At 47.5% G+C, this 20,553-nt stretch overlaps 1 protein-coding gene across 1 annotated transcript in view; it reads left to right on the top strand.

Moving 5' to 3' along the window:
* LOC119432463 (tyrosine-protein kinase SYK) overlaps positions 1–20,553 on the top strand; it is a 137,127-nt gene that overhangs the window by 66,977 nt on the left and 49,597 nt on the right. Inside the window, exons 2-4 of the mRNA XM_049658245.1 lie at positions 14,063–14,346; positions 15,835–16,034; positions 17,453–17,649. Coding sequence (XP_049514202.1) covers positions 14,063–14,346; positions 15,835–16,034; positions 17,453–17,649 — 681 coding nt within the window. The remainder of the gene's footprint in view (positions 1–14,062; positions 14,347–15,834; positions 16,035–17,452; positions 17,650–20,553) is intronic.

The raw sequence follows: 20,553 nt of genomic DNA on the forward strand, positions 1-20,553 counted from the left end.
AAACTATTTACCAAAACCAAATGGAATACATGTGATGTTCCGATTTAGAACACAGCAGGTGAATAAGACAGATTGACTTTTTAGAAAGGCGCAGCTATCGCAACGGCTGAGCTCGCGTTCGCGCGAACCTCTACAAATCGCTTCTCTTTATCACGGCTTTCTGACCAATCAAACTTCACGGCGGCTTTCCGGTAGATCAAGGGCGGAAGCGTAGAATTTGACCGGCGTAAAGTTCAGGTAATTGGTAACAACATGCGGCGAAGAATTTAGTTGTACTATCACGAACGTTGAGTACCAGAAACATTGAGGGACATTGTAGACTAAGTGCCTCTTCATGCTAGGAAAACTGGGTTACTTGTCTTCTGTTAAATCGTGCTGTTTGTAACCTCAAAATATGAAGGTCAATGCAGAATTTAAGCTACTATCATTCGTTATGCAAATATGTTAGCAAAGTAAGTACCCTCTGCTCCTTGATGTCAAATTCATTATTTATCCGTCACCTGCACGGACATTTGAAAAACATGAAAGGTCTTGGTAAATGTATTACGTTACGTTACCTTATGATATCGTGTTCCAAAGGGCCTACGTTGTCTAAAATCCACTTGACAGTTTTAGCGAGAATATTCGCCCATTTTGTGCCTCACTTCAGCAACACCCTTCACAAAATTTTGGCAACACTTGACTGTAATGGTTCATTATGTGTGATTCATAATCAGGTCTGTCAATGACAAAGATACCTCTCACTGACGGATTTTGTAGCCGATTATAATGCTGTAGGAATCCGCATTTATGTGCTGTTACCATTCCATTATAAGACGCTGCGAAATGCGCCAGCGAGAGTTATACTAACACTTCGTTTTATAGTTGTAGGCATATACAGAGTCTCTACACACGCTGACACACACATCAGGTGAATATATATATATATAGGGATGTAGACGCGAGCATGAAGCGGATGACGTTGCGGCCAGGGTCCGGCCTTCATCGGCCTTCTGCTGAAGGCCGGACCCCGGCCGCAACATCAATAAACCGCTGCACACGCGCGTCTACTTCACTGTATATATATATATATATATATATGTATATATATATATATATATATATAGAGAGAGAGAGAGAGAGAGAGAGAGAGAGAGGCGATGGGGAACTCGGGAAATAGTTGGTATCGGTACGCCACTGCACACAACAGCGTAGCATACGTCTTCGCTGTGTTAGGTATAAAAATGCTGAAGGTCACAGACTAATGCTCGACACCCGGCAGAGGCGCTATATTGGGCGCTTCGTGGTCCGTTAAAGCGGAAGACGTAGAACACCGCTGACATAGACGAATGAATATGGGACTAGACAAAGTTGGTGCTAACCGCGCGTGCTAATAGTTAGCGCCAAGCGCATCTAGTTTCTTTTTTTTTTCGTTCATCTCGTACGCATTCGTTTTCTTCTGTTCTAGCCATCGTCGCCGTTAACAGTTCGTGGGCACAAACCTTCGGACAGCACGTTTCAGGTTAGCGAGACTTCAGTTCGGAAATTGACATCACAGTATGCAGCTTCAAGTAGCTTCAGGCAATATGTAGTTTCATGGAGCTCCATATTGCCCCATGAAGCTGTTTCGCACACATTCATTGTGGGTCGTCACTGCGCAATTATACATATATATACGTGATGTTCTTATCTGGCCATTTCATTGTATATAATCGTAATTATAATAGAACGGCATCTTCTAGCATGGGCTTTATCCGCGAGCTGCTAAATAAAAGCGTTGGTTCGGCCTCTCTCCTAAAATATTTTATGACAGTGTTTGAAGGGTGTCTTGAGCTATAACGCCTTCAGCGTCGTAGCATTACGCCATCACCTGAGTTGTTGACATTTCAAAACTTCCCCTAGGAAAAAAAAAATTGCGCCACGTCTCTCGTACGTGGCCTTTCTGACCTTATTGTATCTTGAAAGCCGGCATGCGTTTTTGAGGATGTCTAGTGTACGTTCGCACATAAATACGCCTTTTGCTGCAGATGTACTCCCTCGCTGACGTGCTCGGTCAAAAATGTTCGATGAGTTACAAATACGTACACAGCTCATTCCGTGGGCCCCTACGGCTCTCAGACTACTCGCAATTCCAGCTATCCTCGATACTTTCCGACCAACAGGTGTCGCCGAGTGGACGGCGCCGGTAAAGGCGCCTGAGCCGTGCGGTTCGGCGCCGATAAGCGTTGACCGCCATCATCGGAACCAGCCACCTACGCACCCACGCTTCTTCGCAAACGTACGACCGGGGTTGCTCATAAACACCCGCTCGACACCGGCGTGAGAATCGGGGAGGGAGAGAGAGAGAGAGCAAGATAGAAAAAGGGAGAGAGAGAGAGAGAAAGGGATTTCGGCGCGAGGAGCGTCGCCGCAGAAATCCGTATTTACCGAACCTCCTCTCCCTTTCGCAGCAGCGACGCCGAAGCCGGCGGCTTCGCTCGCTTGGCTGCGTGCTCGGAGGAGATAAGCGACAGCAGCAGCGGAGCGACGAAAAACCTCGGCACTCCGTGTGTGCAACGAAGGCGAGAAAGAGAGAGGGAGGAGGAGAAGGAGGGTAGGGGAAAGGGAAGCTGCGCGCATCTGCTGCTTGCTCTCGGAGAGAGACACTAGCCAGTTCTGCGCTTTTGTTTGACGTCGGGAGCCCGCCGCACCACCGGCAGTGCAAATGACTTCCCCGCTTTCTCACGCCATCGCCGCGCGCCATCTAGCGCGAACCGGCCGGTTCCGTTTCACCAGGAAATCTGGCCAGATTATAACTCTCTGTTTTCCCCTCCCGCGTTAGTTGTTTTCTTTTACCCCGTCTCCTCTCCAACCGTAGCAGCAGCAGAAGCAAGGCGAGCTAACTCGCAGGAAATGACGCACGGTCGTCGTTCGCTGTACAAACGGAACAAGAGTGTCTTCCGGAAAGCGGTGGCCCGAGGACTCGTATCTCGTAGCGCTTTCGAGAGGCGCTCGCCGTTAGCTAATTGTCGTGAACTGCGAGGGAAACCTTAAATCCGGTTTATTTATCGCAGGTTCGGAGCAACAGTTCCGGGCCAGCAGGACGAGAAAAAGAAAGCAAGAAAGAAAAGGAGGAGTGTTTGAAGCGCACTCCTGTCGATCTCGATGGCTTAGCTCAACGGGACCGTCGAAAGGCGCCCTCAATGCAATGTGCTGCTGTCGACACGTGGGTGCTTTAGTGAGAGAGAAAAATAAATAAAGAAGAAAACGGAAACTACAGGGAAAACGCCCACATTTTTTTTTTTTTTTTTTTTGCGCCAGCGCTTAGTGGCGATAAGCCTAGCATGTCTTCGTGACGCGCCCAGATGCTAGCTTGAAGATTCTCTACCTTATTTTAGAGAAATCACCCTTTCCTTGACGTGGTTAATAATTTTTTTCTGCTTTTTTCTTTTTCTTTTTTTTGATGTCAGCAATGGGCTTCGCGGCAGTCCCGAGCGTTCCAATCATTGTTTTGGGAAAGTGATTTTAGTTCTCTCTAGAGAAAATCTTCTGCTTTAACGTGTGGCAATGATGGACGCTGTTATGACCATTTTATGTTTTTGCAGCACACTCTACAAATTGATTTTTGCACACCTCTAAGTCGGAACCTCACGCACTCACTGCTACTCGGCATATAGCTCTCCTGCACTGAAGAATACAGCTTATGGAACATCCAGCTTAGAGAACTATCCGCCCTCCCTCAATGACGCTTTCCAACCGGCACAATAAATATTTGGGCACAGAGTTTAGTTGGGCGCGAATCGTTTGAGGGGACGAGGCACACACTGAAGTTTCTTTTACTGGGCAGCGCAACCACCTCAGACGCACGGTCAGACCGCATCTAGGCTTGAATTTCAGTGCGTGCATGTGTGCTGGTTCGTTTTATTGCGATAGCAATTATGTGGACGCTCCAAGCGCATTTTTGCCGTCGTCGTCGCTGTTGTCGTCGACATCATAGTGATGTTCCGTATAAAGTCCAACGGCGACAAAATCGTCACCGCGCGACGTGCGTTGTGTGTGCGAGTGAAAGCGTGCGAGTGTGAGTCGGCAACCGCCGCTTTTAATCTCGCGCACGCGAGAGAGGAAGGCGCCCGGAAGCGCACGGTCTTCGTTCGCGCGCGAGACACGGGGAGGAGGCGACGGAGGCGGGAGGGTGCGTTCTGCTTCCGCAGCTACTGCTCACGGAGCTATCTCGAAAGCGATCTGCGACGCGGCCGAAGTGTGCGCCGCGGGGCCTCACCTTCAAAGTGATCTGCGATGGGCCAAAGGGCATTCGCAGAGTGCCGGTAGCTTCGTATGCGCTGCGCTTTCGACGTTTAGTTCGCGCTGAAGCGAGAACCAGCGCGAAGGTCAATTTGCTCGCTGCCACTGGCGCGCTTTCTCACTCCAGCGTTTTGACGAGCTCCCGCGGTCATCGAGCGAGATGTGTTCATGTTTATCTGTGCGCGCGTGACACTGTGCGTGTTTATTTAGTTAGTAACTTCGTTAAGTTAGTGTTTATTTAGTTAGTTTATTTAGTTATCGGCCACTTTACACGGCCGATAAAACTACTATCCTTACTTCGTATAGCTGTCTACTAATTTGCTATCGCAATCGATGCTTCGCCTTTCGGGCGAAACTGTGACTTTTTTGTGTCTATGTGTGCATGGTGTACGTGTGCGTGAGTGATACAGACATAATAACCTGTATTTTAATAATTACAAGCTCGAGTCGAGTTTTCCATGAAAGGCCATGCAATAATTTACTTCTATAATTCTCCGAAGAAACGTCAGAACGCACTACCTGTTAATTCTGTTCTCTAAAAAAAAGAAAATCGAGCGTAAATCGCCGCATACAGCCTACTTGTGCACAAGGACAATATGTGCTTACTTGTATTCAAGCTTTTTTTTTTCTTTTTATCTATTGTTTTGGCGTTTATCTCCCTGTTTTGTAGTCAGATCTCCATGCTTTCACGAAGTTAGACTTAGTGCTCGAGGCTGACCAGGAAGGAACAAAAGGAACAGCCACAGAAAGTAGTCTCTAAACTGAGCCTGCGGCATGCGTGTGTTCGTGAGAAGAGAAAAATGTAGTAATTTTCTCCGGTTCCTAACGAGGGCTGACCATCACAATGGTCAACTTACTCTACGTCCACTGCAGGGCAGAGCTCTCTCTCAGCGCCCCAATTAACCGTGCCTTGCGTCGCCAACGGCGTCCCATGCTTTCAAACTTCCTGATCTCACGAGACCACCTAATTCTCTACCATCGGAATTGGTGCCACAAAGAAGAGGAGGATCCTTCTCCTCTTTGTGGCACCAATTCCACTACTGCTATAGATAACCGATTAGATAGCCGATTAGCATTGGCTGTACAACTCCATCGCTTTTTGTTATTAACAGCTAGGTTATCAGCTAGGTTAGCTCTCCAACCGGAATATGGCAAATTAGTACTGCGGAAACCCGCAAGGTGCAGGAAGCTTTCCAAGAAAGGAAACATTTGTAATCCAAACCGAATCGTAGCATGAACCTACAAGTGATAACCGTACGGGTTTCTCAGAAAGACAGCTTATCAGTTGGAGAAAAATTCGTCCTGTTCCGGGAACTGAGCACTAGACAAACGTCTATCCGGGGCGGTCGTTGTACCATCTGAGTTAACCAGGAGGCTAGCCAATCGTTCAGCGAGGGCAAGTTAATCGACAGCTCGAAGCGGTTGGGACACTAAATGTGGCAAAACAGTCCCGCGGAATCCCGCAAGGTGAATTAATGTTTATAAAAGGCAAAATTTGTCATCCACGGCGACGGAGCGCGAAGCTAGGAAGGAATCCGTTTGGAAAGAACCCCCCCCCCCCCCCCCCTTTTACTGCTCGGTAATCCATACGGCTTTTCCCCCTGTGTGTTAACATTACGTACATCGTTATGCTCTGTCGATGGTTGCGAAAGCAATATTATGTGCTCATGAATGACGATTTACACAGAAATGACCTGCATCCGTATACGAACGATATGAAGTGCAGATGGAGATACAGAGGAAACATAGAGGAAGATGGGAGATCAGAAACAGGCAGAGTAACCATAATACTTGCGCGGCGATGACACAGAGGGAAGGGCAAGAAGGAGAGATTTCCCTTGAGTGAAAAGCAATTGCAACCTAGCAGAAAGGAAGAAAATGTTTACGAAAGAAAAAATCTTTTTCTAAACATGTCTACTTTCCGCGGAAAACAACCAGTGGAATGTATTATCACTTGATGTCTTTTCGTCACGTGGAATTCCAGATTACTACAAATGCACTTGCGAGATCACGCGTAACTTCAGGCATGTGTACATGCTTATAGTGCGTTGTACCGAAGACAATGCAGCTCATTGCAACTTCTTGACAATTTCATGTTTTACTCATACGCAGACGAAAGGTGGTTCCGTTATATCGGCGTGATATCTGTCACCCATCAGAAATTTTTATCATTCTTGCCTGCCGTCGAATGAATCGGTCATATTATTTGTTCGTGATCTTGTATTGCCTTGTCATGTCCTCCTCGTTGGTTTTCGTACTGCAGCATGACGTAAAAAAAAACTTGAAAAGAAAAAAAGCCGGCAGATCCTACACCCTGTGGGAATCGATGTTATGCGAAGCAGTGTGCCAAGTTAACGAAAGGCCAATGAGACCACCAAGACGTATGCGGCTGTTTCATGACCTACATGACACGCATGTCATGACATTCATGTCATAAGTCCCCAGGAGACCCTTTAGCTATGCTTAAGAGACCTTAAGGCGAAAGCATTAGTCATGCTCATGACTATGACTTCAACCATCAACCTTCAGCCTTTTTCTTCACTTAGTACTACATCCAAACCCGTTGAATTGGTTTTTGAGTGTTAATGTTTTTTCGCTGAGTCATTGTCATTTTGCTGAGTCATGCTCATGACTATGACTTCTACCATCATCCTTTAGTGTTTCCTTCACTTAGTACCCACGTCCGAATGAATTTCAGCAGTATATGAGTGTTCATTTTTTTCGCTGGGTCATTGTGATTTTAGGTGGCTGTTTCATGACCTACGTGTTTCATGACCTACGCATGTCATGACCTATCATTGATGTTCGTCATACACTCTTGTCATACTATGCCAATTTTGGTACAAACCATGTAAACGAAACAACCATGAGAGCACCAAGACGTAGGCGGCTAGGTTGATAGATATATACTGTCAAAGTGCCAAATGTTCGCCAAGAAATGATTCGCATTAAAACAAATAGAGAAAGCAATAAAGAAAGTGAACGGCATGCCCGCCACTATAAGCGATATTTTGTTTGCATGCGAGACCTTCCGCGCGCCGACGCTCGATTGCCAATGCCCGTGTATCGATGACTTTGGCAAACAGCACAACACGCGGGAAATGTAAAACACAGAAATAAAAGTTATCTTCCACGTTTGCGACAGCCGCCTGCGATGCCAGCACGGCTGTGCTCGGGGACCGCAAATAGACGCTGCGAGGCGCGTAACGGGACAGGGCGCATATATGCCAACGCGAGGCATGTAAGGCAAATAAAGCGACACGATCGAAAACAAGGGAAAGGCGCTTAGCTGTAAGAGGCATCGGAAACAGCAGCCGTGCGTGAGTCACGCATTGTCATCGAACGCCTTTTATGCGTTACATTCGCTACATACCTACTGCTCGAGAAGGAGACGACGAGGACGCGAGTCGATAAAATCGGTTGGCAAACCGCGCCGTGTTGTAGCGAACGTGTTCTGGCGCTGCTTACAATACTACGCGCTTTGTCGTGGGGGACTGTCACGAAGTTTTACAGCGTTGCCGCTTCGTGCTGATCGAGAGGTGTCAGCAGCGTGTAACGTACGTATAATCACTAACGCAACGACCGGTCCGCGCCATGGCCCGCAAGCCGCACGAACGGGAGACGCGCGTGCCCGCTCGCGCCATCTAGCGCCGTTAACATTGCCCTCATCCGAAATTATAAGTTAAAGACAGATAGGTTTCCGCGTAAATCTCGGAGCTCCGTTGCCACGTCGAAATTAATAGACGACGAACGGCCGAAATTGATCCGACTTGGGTACAAATAAGTCGCAGTTTCACCCGAAAGGCGCGGTGTCGATTGCGATAGCAAATTAGTAGACAGCTCTACGAAGTAAGGATATTAGTTTAATCGGCCGTATAAACTTACACACATTCGCTACTAACTAAATTAACAAGCACGGCAAACATGAACACATCTCGCTCGATGACCGCGGAAACTCGCTGTCAAAACGCTGGAGTGAGGAAGCGCGGCTAGCAGCAGCGGGCGAACTGACCTTCGTGCTGTCTCTCGCTTCCACGTGAACTAAATGTCGAAAGCACAGCGCATACGAAGCTACCGGCACTAGTTGCTACTTTGTCCACATCGCAGATCGCTTGGAAGATGAGTGCGCGGGCGCGCACTTTGTCCACGTCGCAGATCGTTTTTAAGATACGGCGCCCGAGTGGCCGCGCCGCAAGCAGCCGCCGCCGGTGTAGAACGCCCCCTCCCCCTCCCTCCTCAACTCCCCCCCCATGCCTCGCACGCCATAGAAGACGGCGCGCTTCTGCCCCGCCTTCTTCCCTCTCGCGCGCGAGATTGAGCCGGGATCGTCGGCTGACCCTCGCAAGCTTTCACTCGCTAACACAACATACAGCTCATGGCGACGATGCTATCGTGTTTGGACTTGATATGGAACATCACGGCGACGGCGACGCCGAAGGCAGAATTGCGCTTGGAGTGTCCATATAATTGTCATCGCAATAAAATGCACCAATATGACAACATGAAACGAGAGATAATCGTAAGCTCCATCGTATAACTCGTTTCACACATAGGAGGCAAAGCTATGAAAGCTGGCGACACTTTTTTTCACTGCTCGCATACGCGACCGAAATATTATTATCATCATCACCATCAGCCTATATCTGTGTCCACTGCAGGACGAAGGCCTCTCCCTGCGATCTCCAATTACCCCTGTCTTGCGCTCGCTGATTCCAACTTGCGCCTGCAAATTTCCTAACTTCATCACCCCACCTGGTTTTCTGCCGCCTTCGACTGCATGCGCTTCCCTTCTCTTGGTATCGATTCTGTAACTTTAATGGTCCACCGGTTATCCATCCTACGCATTACATGGCCTGCCCAGCTCCATTTTTTCCTGTTAATGTCAACTAGAATATCGCCTATCCCCGTTTGCTCTTTCACCCACGCCGCTCTCTTCCTGTTTCTTAACGTTAGGCCTAACATTGTTCGTTTCATCGCTCTTTGTGCGGTCTTTAACTTGTTCTCGAGCTTCTTTGTTAACCTCCAAGTTTCTGCCCCATATGTTAGCACCGGTAGAATGCAATGATTGTAGACATTTCATGTCAACGACAGTGATAAGCTCCCAGTAAGGATTTGGTAATGCCTGCCGTATGCACTCCAACCCAATTTTATTCTTCTGCGAATTTCTTTCTCATGATCAGGGTCTCCTGCGTGTAACTGACCTAGATAAACGTACTCCTTACAGACTCTAGAGGCTGACTGGCGATCCTGAATTCTTATTCTCTTGCCAGGCTATTGAGCATTAGCTTTGTCTTCTGCATATCAATCTTCAACCCCACTCTTACACTTTCACTATTAAGATCCTTAATCATTAGCTGTATTTCTTCTCCATTCTTGCTGAATAGGACGTCATCTGCAAACCGAAGGTTGCTCAGATATTCGCTGTTGATCCTCACTCCTAAGCCTTCCCAGTCTAAGAGCTTGAATACTTCTTCTAAGCATGCAGTGAATAGCATTGGAGAGATTGTGTCTCCTTGCCTGACCCCTTTTTTGATAGGTAACTTTCTACTTTTCTTGTGGAGAACCAAGGTAGCTGTGGAATTCTTGTAGATGTTTGCTAAGGTATTTACGTATGCCTCCTGCACTCCTTGATTACGCAATGCCTCTATGACTGCTGGTATCTCTACTGAATCAAATGCCTTTTCATAATCTATGAAAGCCATATAGAGAGGCTGATTGTACTCCGCAGATTTCTCGATTACCTGATTGATGACATGGATATGATCCATCGTAGAATATCCTTTCCTGAATTTAGCCTGTTCTCTTGGTTGACTGAAGACAAGTGTTGCCCTGATTCTATTGCGAATTATCTTGGCGAATATTTTATACAATACCGAAAGCAAGCTAATGGGTCTACATTTTTTATATTCTTTAACGTCTCCCTTCTCATGGATGAGTAGAATGTTGGCGTTCTTCCAGATTTCTGGTACACTTGAAGTCGTGAAGTCCTCCTGATATTTCAAAAGCGTGCAAACAGAATAGAGGAAGCGATCGCAAAAATTTGCAACCGAGTACAAGGTAATTGAAAGTGTAAATATACAACCCGGAGTCCTAAAAATAAAAGAGAGGAGCGGGGGTGAACATAGATATTAAATTGTATGCAAAGGATGAAAACAAGTAAAGGCCATGAATATTTACAAACCCGGCAGGAAAGATATCAGGAGGTAAAATCTCTAAGATAACACAAAGGGCAGTTGCTTGCTATCTGAGGCCCGAGCTGGTTGCCTAAGGACCAAAAAAAAACTTACTGGAGCAAATAATCAGAACAGGATTAAACATGTTTCAAAAGTTCGAAAACTAGCAAAAGTTCGGAAACGACTGAACACATCGTAATAAAATACCACGATATTCACACAACAATACCCGTCGGGAACGTCCACCTACCCGAATCACTGGGATTCAAAACGTATAGAAGCGTTATCTGGTCAGCAGCCGAGATGAGCAAAATACGTTTAGAGTATTGGTGAAAACAAGAGCTTAGCCTGATCCTTTACAGGCGCAGGTAACTGTACAATGTAGATTTGGAGGTTCTTTCTTTTTAGACAGAAATAAAATGAAGAAAATGTAGGCAAGGTGCTATAGACTGTGGTAGGTGTAGAAAGACCTCATTAGTTCAAGCAGGCTAAGTGCTAACGTTGTTTCAAAGGGTGTGCCAGTAACTTACCGTCGTGATCATGGAAGCGCTCGGAAAGGGCAGATATCTCACGTATGGTGGCTGTAGGAGTGTCGCCTTCCTTGCCGGCTGTCGTGCAAATGAAAACAACACAATATGACGAATCAGTATAAATAGATAACTAACCAACTAACTAACTAAATAAATAACTATTAAGCCGAAAAGCACTAGACCGGGCTCCACGATTCCCTTTCTTCTACTTCATCTATTTGTACAGGGTGTCCCAACTATCATGCACCAATATTTAAAAATATGCAAACGCATGAAACAAACCCGCGAATACACGCAAAATTGCCGCGCGACCGGCAGTTCAAGGTACTTTGCGTTTATTCGCGGGCTTCTTTCACCCTCGAAAAAACACTTTTATGTAGCACTTATTAAGCAAGATAAAGCTGTATCTGGAGTTTTTCATGTTGCTCTACAATTTTCTCACGGACACTTTTCATCTAGTTATAGAACTTGAGAAGTTGATAAAATAATTGAGAGGAATTATGTAGCTAGGCGGAATTGAAAAAAAAATAGCCCTGTATCTCCCAGCGACGGCAAACAACACTACCTTGGTTCTGACCAGCTACGTGGCATTTGCATATAGTTTTAAATCTTGGTGCATGATAGTTGGGTCACCCTTATCTATATATATATATATATATATATATGTATATATATATATATATATATATATATATATATGTATGTATATATATATATATATATATAAAGCGTGTTTGGTGGGGGGCGAATTTCTCAGACGTATGCTAACGCAAGTTAGTTAAGCAGCAATGAACTCGTACGTATCCGCAATGGAACCCCCATAGTCACAAGCCGGAATAGACAATGTGATCATCGACTCTTTCTGGCAAAATTGAACAACTTCGCCTAGCATGAAGTCATAGAGAGGGGAATAAAAACCGGCAGCAGCGTTCCACAACGAAATTCATGACACAGACCCTTTCCGAGAACTCTAACATTCAGCTCCCCCGTGAGGCAATCGTGTCATTAAAGGCCTTTCGTTAAGGATGTTTCAAACCTCGTTATCTTCCTATGGAGTTATCAATCCGCGGCCTACTTTACTTCTGGCTCGTTTCCAGCGAGTCTCAGACACAGGACGGCTGGTTTCACTTGCACTGGACACTAACGCACTCGAAACGTACTCACACATCAAACAGCGGCCAGCAAAGAACAACAAAAACGCGTGGAAGTGTTCTGTAAGTGAACACGTCATCAGCGGGCACAGAAAACAGACCGTTCTCTCCGGCAGCACAGACGTGCCAAATAGCGCCTCGCCTGGCACTTATTTCTCCAGCCTTCTTTGCGAAGTAGAGAAAAAAAAAAAGGGGGGGGAAGGGGTGTGAGAGGAGGGGGGGAGCGCTTTCCTATAGCGCAATATTTCGTGTTTTTGGGCGTCGTTTTGGAGAGTGCGCGGAACGTTTCAACGAGCGTCGATTACAGAGCACCAGACGGGAGCTTGAGTCTGCGGTTCTTCAAACCCGACTTTCTTGTAGGCTACTGTGTGCCGTTACTTTCTCGCTCTTCCGGCGATTCGATTACCCTGAACGACTGCTTGCGCAAGAGGGGTTCCTAACTCTGGCACGCACCGCTTTGAGAAAGGTTTAGGAGTTGCGTTACCATCGCAGTTAACTGAATGGCCGCAAAGAGAGAGGCTTTCATCTGAAGAGAGACTGACGGGTCGCGACGACGCTCTGGTGTTTGCACGGCTTGTCTCCGCTCGACAGACAGCCAAAGTCAATAGAAAGAAAGAGTCCAAGAATGGGTGGAAGGATAGACAAACTGTGCTCGAGTCTGGCGCTAAGCAGGTTTGTTGTGCACCGGCTGGTTCAACTTGTCTTTCGTGTCGTTGCCTTTCACTATTATTATTAGAAACATTTTTAATGACCTTTTTATACTGAATATTGTAAAGAACTATCATATCAATCATTTCAAATGCGTACTTTTTTATTTTTGTTTATTGATGCTTGTGTATCGGTCTTGTTGCGTGTCACAGTTACCAAACATGGTCTAACGACGCATAGATGTTTGGCATCTTTATGTAAAGCAAAGCTCGGTGACAACCAAAGAATTTATTACAAGTTCCAGCCACAAAAGCGCAGTGGACCTGTCTTTCACGTCTGAAAGACAGCCGAAACAACTGAAGACCACTCAATGATTTAATATCTTTGCTCTGCTAATTTGGCAGTTAGGATAATTTGCGAAAGCTGGAATATAGAATATTGCCTTTGGCTGAGCACTGTCATCAGGATCACCCATAAAATTTGCTACAACTTGCAAGTTAACCTTGAACCAGTGACCGCTAAACAGACCTGTACGGAGAAATCATGCGTAATAAATACGCGATACCGACTGCTGCCACAAAAATAAGGCAATCTAATTGGCTGGTGCATAGTGTTTTTGAAATGGCAGTGGCGAAGCCAGTGACAAGCAGACACTATTTACTGTTTTGTTTGATCCTTTGTTTTTGTATCTCATGTAGGATGCATAGCATGGGCAATACCTTGCAGTGTACTCAATATTCGTACCACAGTTGCGCACGTGTCTACGGGAGAATAAACGTTCTTGTGATCTATGCAAATTGTTTTTGAGTTGGAGAGAGCGCATCTAATCTTCTTATACTAAAGTTGTTTGACTTTTATGCACTGCTCCGATACCTGAAGACTTACCATTTTTGCGACCGACCTTGAAAGTTGTAGCGCGTTGCATCACGTCATTGTGTGTGTGTGTGTTTTTTTTTGTACTTCTTTGATTTGTATTCCTCCTATGACCTTTTATCCCCTTTCCCCAGCACAGGGTAGGCAGCCGACACTTACAATAGCTAACCTCTTTGTCATTCGTTTTCTTTTTTCTCCTCTGCTTAGGTTGTCACCAACTATAGTGTCTACGTGGAATTATTCAAATTGGAACTGTCATAATCAATCGGCTTAGTGTACCCAACCAAAGACGGGCGCTTGTCCGCGTGTGCATATTATTCCTCTTTCCACGTGCGCCAGTGCCGTGACTATTCTTGGACGCATAATTAAGAGTGATTGACCGATTAGCGTTATCCCATTCCTCTAACGCACCCGCCCCTTTCTTCAGGGCTGGCAGCGCGGGCGGCGGCGTGACGCTGTCGGCCGAGCCCTCCTGCTGCAGCGGCGCCGCCGACGACGAGGGCGACGGGGGCGACCCGGCCGCGGAGCCCCTGGAGGAAGCGGCCTGCTTCTACGGCGCCGTGAGCCGCGAGACGGCCGAGTGGATCCTCTGGGAGCGGGGATGCGCCGACGGCCTGTACCTGCTGCGCCGAAGCGGGCCCGACTACGTGCTCTCGCTCTGCTTCGACCGCAGCGTGCTACACTATCGAATACGCAGGCTCGCCGGGGCTGGTGAGCGCCTTTCTATCTTTCTTTACGGCGAAGCTGTATATGCCTAGGCGGAAGCAATCGCGCGGTCCGACCGCAGAAACCCTCCGGCGGAAATAAACTTATCGAAAACTCGCGTCGCTCGTTCACTTGGTATATACCAAAATTGGCATGGAAGGGTACGAATGTATGACTAACATGACTGATAGGTCGTGACATCAATAACGTCACATGCTTGTCAGTTACGTCACGGTTAACGATAATAAAATCACGTGTGGCGCATACCCGCCTTGCATAAGTGATTCGAACAAGTTTAGACGTGTGAGAATTGCTGTTCACTTCTTGGGGCAAGCACATGGTCGTGACCGCAACAATGACCTTGCGGACTAAATTTCTCACTCTTTTCCGACACTTCCGCAACTTCAGAATGGTTAGAGATTTTCAATTTTAGAGCTACCATGGTCAAGTTTGCGGAATGATGGCTTAATGCGACTCAACTTTCTGTAGGAACATCAACTATTTCATGTCTAGTATATGCTGAATGCACCCATTCAGTCACTTTAAAATATTGCAGATATAAAACATTGCAATATATATATAGCACAAGTGAAGCCGCTACATGACCCGATGCTGACGCCTAGAGCAAGCACCCAGCCGTCTCCCTTAAAACCCGTTTTATAAAAACAGTTGACATAGGTTATTAAAACTTGCAGTTAGGTTTAATTCGAAGTGTTTCAAGACGTGACACGCTTTAAACACCATTATTTTAGAGCGCAGCTCTGAGTCACCCGGTCCTGCGGCGACCCGCGGTGGCGGCGTCCCTCGTAATCGAGCTAAAGAGCACAGCGAAGGATGAAAGAGGGAACGCGAAGCGCAGCGGGATATGAAAGACGGCGACAGCGATGAGAGCGCAAGGATGAAAGCGGAGGATGAGGGTGCAGCGGAACCATGAGGTGGAAAGCAGAGGAGGAGGGTATATATGGCGAAGGCGTGAGAACAAAAGCATAGTGCCGTGCAAGACGGGCTCTGCTGCGACAATAGCTGCGAGATGGCGCCAGAGTAGCGCGCGTCAGACATATGAAAACAAAGCGCTACATGAGCGGAGGTCTGTCTGCGGCGGCTGCTGTGAATCGCGCCCACGCGTCACCCACGCGCTGCCTCTCGCGACCTTCCGATTAGCGAGGCAGTCACGCCACATGTCACTCCGTTTGCAATGTTCCGGACGAGACAGATGGTCCGCGCCAGCCAATATATTGCGAAATGAAAACACGTATAGAGCTATGCTCAAATTTTGCATTAGGTGCTCATATTTTGCATTAGATTAAGTGCTCATTTTTGCATTAGATTCTCAAATTTTGCATTAGGTTCTCTCCTCCTCCTTGCATTAGGGAGTATCGTAATCGTCGGTGAATTTCTTTATCAGTGGTTATGGTTTTCATATACTATAGTTGCGTGCACAATTGAGCACACAGTGTTTGGAGGGGGTATTGAGCGCTGCTGTGTTTCTCTCAGGCGTGGAGCTGTGCGGCCTGCCGGGCCAGCAGTTCCGCGACCCGTGGGCCCTTCTTGAGGGCGTGCAAGGCCTGGCGACGAGACCTTCGCTGCCCTGCAACCGGGCCAGGGACGCTATGCTGCCGCCCACGCACTGGGGGCTCTCGGACGACACCGTGCGCGCCTTCATGCTGCTCAAGGCGCGCCAGTGGGGCATGGACGTGAGTTGACGCTTTTGGTGGAACGGACCGCCAAGCGATCCTGCTCCCGCATATCCGTTATTCACACCAGTCAAGGACAGCACTGACGTGTGTCCATAATCACAATACTGTAATTTACGGGGTGATCACGTTTAAGCTTTGCGGAATTTTTAGAAATAGCCTGCCGCCGTTACTCTTTGCGTTTTTCTTTCACTCATTGCCCTACCCTCAGTGTAGCATAGCAAAGCAGAAGGTCCTCTTCCGGGTGACATCCCTGCCTTTCACGTCTCATTTATTCCTTTCTCTTTACCGAAAATGTAGCCCCCTAATCCCCTCGTTCTTCTCACACATGTTATACCTGCTTGTATTTCATGCACTTTAGTCGTTGTATAGCCCCCTCGAAACTCAGAAATAATGACCCTAGGGCCTTGGCTGGTAAAACCTAGTATGCCAGGACCACAAAAGCGCTAAAGTAGTTCCTGAAGACCACCCTGTCTCTCCTTATGTCATCTTATCTTTCTTACCCCTTATCCTACGCCCACGTGGTAACCGACAAGGCGTGACCATGATTAAACTATCTATCTGTGAATCTGTATCTGTCAGTTTGTCTATCTGTATCTGTCTGTCTGTTTCTGTATCTGTCTGTCCGTGTCTTTCTGTCCGTATCTGTCTTTCTGCGTCTGTCTGTCCGTGTCTGTCTGTCTGTCTGTCTGTGCGTGTCTGTGTCTGTGCGTGTCTGTGCGTGTCTGTATCTGTCTGTCCGTGTCTATATTTGTCTGTCCGTGTCTGTATCTGTCTGTCCATGTCTGTATGTCTGTATGTCTGTGTCCGTGTCTGTATGTCTGCGTCTGAATCTGTCTGTCAGTGTTGAGTCTGTCTGTCTGTCTGTCTGTCTGTCTGTCTGTGTCTGTCTGTCTGTGTCTGTCTGTCTGTGTCTGTCTGGCTGTGTCTGTCTGTGTCTGTCTGGCTGTGTCTGTCCGTGTCTGTATGTCTGTGTCCGTGTCTGTATGTCTGTGTCCGTGTCTGTCTGTCTGTCTGTCTGTCTGTCCTGTCTGTCTGTCTGTCTGTCTGTCTGTCTGTCTGTCTGTCTGTCTGTCTGTCTGTCTGTCTGTCGTCTGTCTGTCTGTCCTGTCTGTCTGCTGTCTGTCTGTCTGTCTGTCTGTCTGTCTGTCTTCTGTCTGTCTGTCTGTCTGTCTGTCTGTCTGTCTGTCTGTCTGTCTGTCTGTGTCTGTCCTGTCTGTCGTCTGTCTGTCTGTCGGTCCTGTTCTGTCGGTCTGTCTGTGTTTTTTCCTGACTGTATTGCTTCCATAAGAGAGAGAGAGATGAACAGAGAGCGAGGTTGACCGGGAGTTGACTTCTGTGGACGCTCAAAGCGACTTACACACGAGTAAGTGTGGTAGAAGTCTGGAAAGCAGCCACGCCTGTTGCTACGCTCGCAGGAGCAGCAGCTGGAAGGCAGTCCCACGCCGCCGTCGCCGCAGGGAGTGCGTCCTGAAGGCAGCCCCGGCCCCGGGGACCTGCGGTCGCTGCTGAGCAAGACCCTGCACGAAATACAACCCTGGTTCCACGGACCTCTGAGCCGAGCCGACGCCGAGAGGCGACTGCAGGACGCGGGCCACCTGGACGGACGATTCCTGTGAGTTGACGCTGATCGCAGTGCGCGTGCGCGTAGATCGGAACCGAACAGCGATAAATAATGCACAGAGAAGGAGAATGTTTTTCTAGTACCTGTTCAGTGTTACGCAATCCGCTTATAAAGTTATGTGCAAGTGTGGATGTACCTAATGTTTGATGAATGTTAACTGTGCGAGATTCGGCCTCTTCACAAGCGACTTTACAGTGACAAGTGTTAACTGTTATCGTGTGATGTGAACAGCAATGATTCAGTGTATTTGCATTGTTTTTGTTTTTTCTAAATCTCTATTTCCTTCTTATCTTTCTACGTCCCCCTCCCCCACACCCCAGTTTAGGGTAGCAAGCCGGATTTCTTTTCTAGTTAACCTCCCTGCTTCTCCTTTCCGTCATTTGTCCTCTCTCATGTTGTGATGCGGTGTCTGCACCGAATAACCAGAACATGCTTCCTCTGGTGATTTCTATGATGTTGCTATTTGTGGCTATTTGCGTGTGCGTAGTGTTTGTTATTTGCATTTTGTTTTGTCCTTTTTTTCTAGAGTAGAGCTCAGGATTTTATGATAACCTATCCTAAAGAGTCTTATGCGCCCACTTTTGTTCATATATTGAATAAATTACCGACGATAAACTGGACCCAGTGCTCAGGACCGTTTCGAAGGTTTCTTAATTCGAATGCGTCTGGTGAGTCTGAAAAGAACACGAGGTATAAAGACAAGAACAGAACCATCAAAAGCAATCTCAAAATAGCGCGTGGTGTAAGCACAGATAGATTAATCGCAAAGAATATGGTAGGGTGCAATGGAAAGCAGAGAAACACGATAACGAGGATTCGACGCAGAACTAAAACAGTGTGACCAATTGTGACCAAAGTGATAAATTGTGCAATGTCTGTATGTCATACTAAGATCGTTTTTGGGGTTATTGTTAGCGCGTATTGATTTTGTAATATCAAAACAGCACACCAGCGTGCGGTCGTTGTGAGAGCGTGCCTGTGTGCGTGCGTGCTGCGTAAATTGAATATATGAGCTGACAAAATTGCCATCTCCAAATTGCATCTCCAAAGCACGACGACTAGGTCGAATCGCAAGAAACGTGTCTCAAGTCATCCAGATAAAAAAAAACACCGCATATCCACGGGGTGAATGATGATGAGTGGGCGAAGCTCCGGAGGGAATCATCGGTAAACCGGGAATCTTCCGTGTAATTCTCCCAGTCTCGCCGCACTAAATCGAACGATTGACTTCCGCCAATGACACGCGTCATATGTGACGTCATTCCTATTTTATAACAGCGCCCTTCATTATAATTGCACCATCTCCCGCTTAAGGGGACGCTAGCACAAAGGCGTTAGAAACGTGCAGTACTCTCTAGTAAGGGGAAGAGGCCACAGCGTCTTACGCAGCCGTTTACACATGCCAGAACGTGCACCGCGTTTGCCGACGCCATCACATGACTGCTGAGAGAGTATAACCCCCCCCCCCCCCCCGTATTCATAAACGCTCCTCGACTTGAACTTGACTTGCCACCGCCTTCAAGGCGTTTCGAACGCGCTGCCCAAGGCGGTGGCAAGTCAAGTTCAAGTCGAGGAGCGTTTATGAATACGGGGGTAAGGCGGAGAGGCCACACCGTCTTACACCAGCTTCTTACACGGGCCGTAACGCGCTAGCACAAACGCGTTAGAAACGCACAGTCTTTCGTTAATGTTGGGTATTTATTGTCATCGTGGTGCGTGTGTCCATGTGCGCTTCGTGGCGCAGTGGCTAGCGCCGCGCGTTCGGAAGCGAGGGGTCCCTGGCTCGATTCCGCGCTACGGACACAACTTTCGGAATATTTTTTTTTCATAAAAGTAGACGTGGCTACCTACTACTACGACGACTACTACTACTACTACATACTACAGAGGAGGGACAGACCCACACCCTAAGGAGCTTCGCCCCTAAAACAGTCACACACTAATCAACCCCCCCCCCCATTCACTAGTAGTCTGAAAGATCTGAAAGCTAGTTATCAAATCAGCCCTCAGTTCCCATACTGGCGCGGGTGAGAAAGTATAATCCTTAGTGAACATAACGCGATATAGTCTCGCAAGAGAACGCCATTTATCCAACGATTATATTGCAGCGCTGTAGGGCTCGACACTCCCCATCCGAAAGGAGTTCATTAGACTGCGCTCTGCCACGCGACGGCTATAGGAGCCACAGGAACGGGCTCCAGCCCTAATGGCACACCGCAAAGATGCCGCTGCTTTGGGCACGAATAATGGTTTCTCGTGCAAGACCTGGCGACGAGCGCTTCCTGGTTGGAGTGCTCGTAATGCGGGCCCCACCCCGAGTGCGGCGCTTCGATTTCGAATCAACGACGCGCCGTAACGCCACAGCGGAATTCCCACGGCCGCCCACGATTGCGCAACGCGCGTTTGCTCGAGCGAGCATAGCCATCGCCCGTTTCTCCAGTTTGTTAATGACAGCTCGGGCCACGCTTCCTCGGGGCGGCAACGTGTGTGACTTCGTCGCTTCGAGCATCATTTGGGGGCGATGCGTCATTGGTGTTTGTAATCACCACAGTGCCCCTCCCCCTCCGCCCCCACCCGTCTCCCACTCAAGCATCTATGCCACTCAGGGAGTTTCTATAAGGGTTGTGGGGCAAATAGTGCCCTGCGTCTCGGCACATTAATCAACGGAACACAGATGTTTAGTCTACACACTCGAGCAACACATTTTACTCTGTTTTATTTACTTGTTTATAGAATATACAACATCGTCTTGGTAGACATGGATAAAGACATTGATGCCTGACTTGGCCATGCTACCTTTAAGGCATCAAGTGACAATTGCACTTTCGACAAGGTTTCATGATCACAAATAACATAACTATACTAACGAAATGTCGAACGTAGTAAGCGTTCAAT

This window comes from Dermacentor silvarum, chromosome 11 (genome assembly GCF_013339745.2).
Source record: "Dermacentor silvarum isolate Dsil-2018 chromosome 11, BIME_Dsil_1.4, whole genome shotgun sequence".
In the NCBI taxonomy this organism is placed as follows: domain Eukaryota; kingdom Metazoa; phylum Arthropoda; class Arachnida; order Ixodida; family Ixodidae; genus Dermacentor; species Dermacentor silvarum.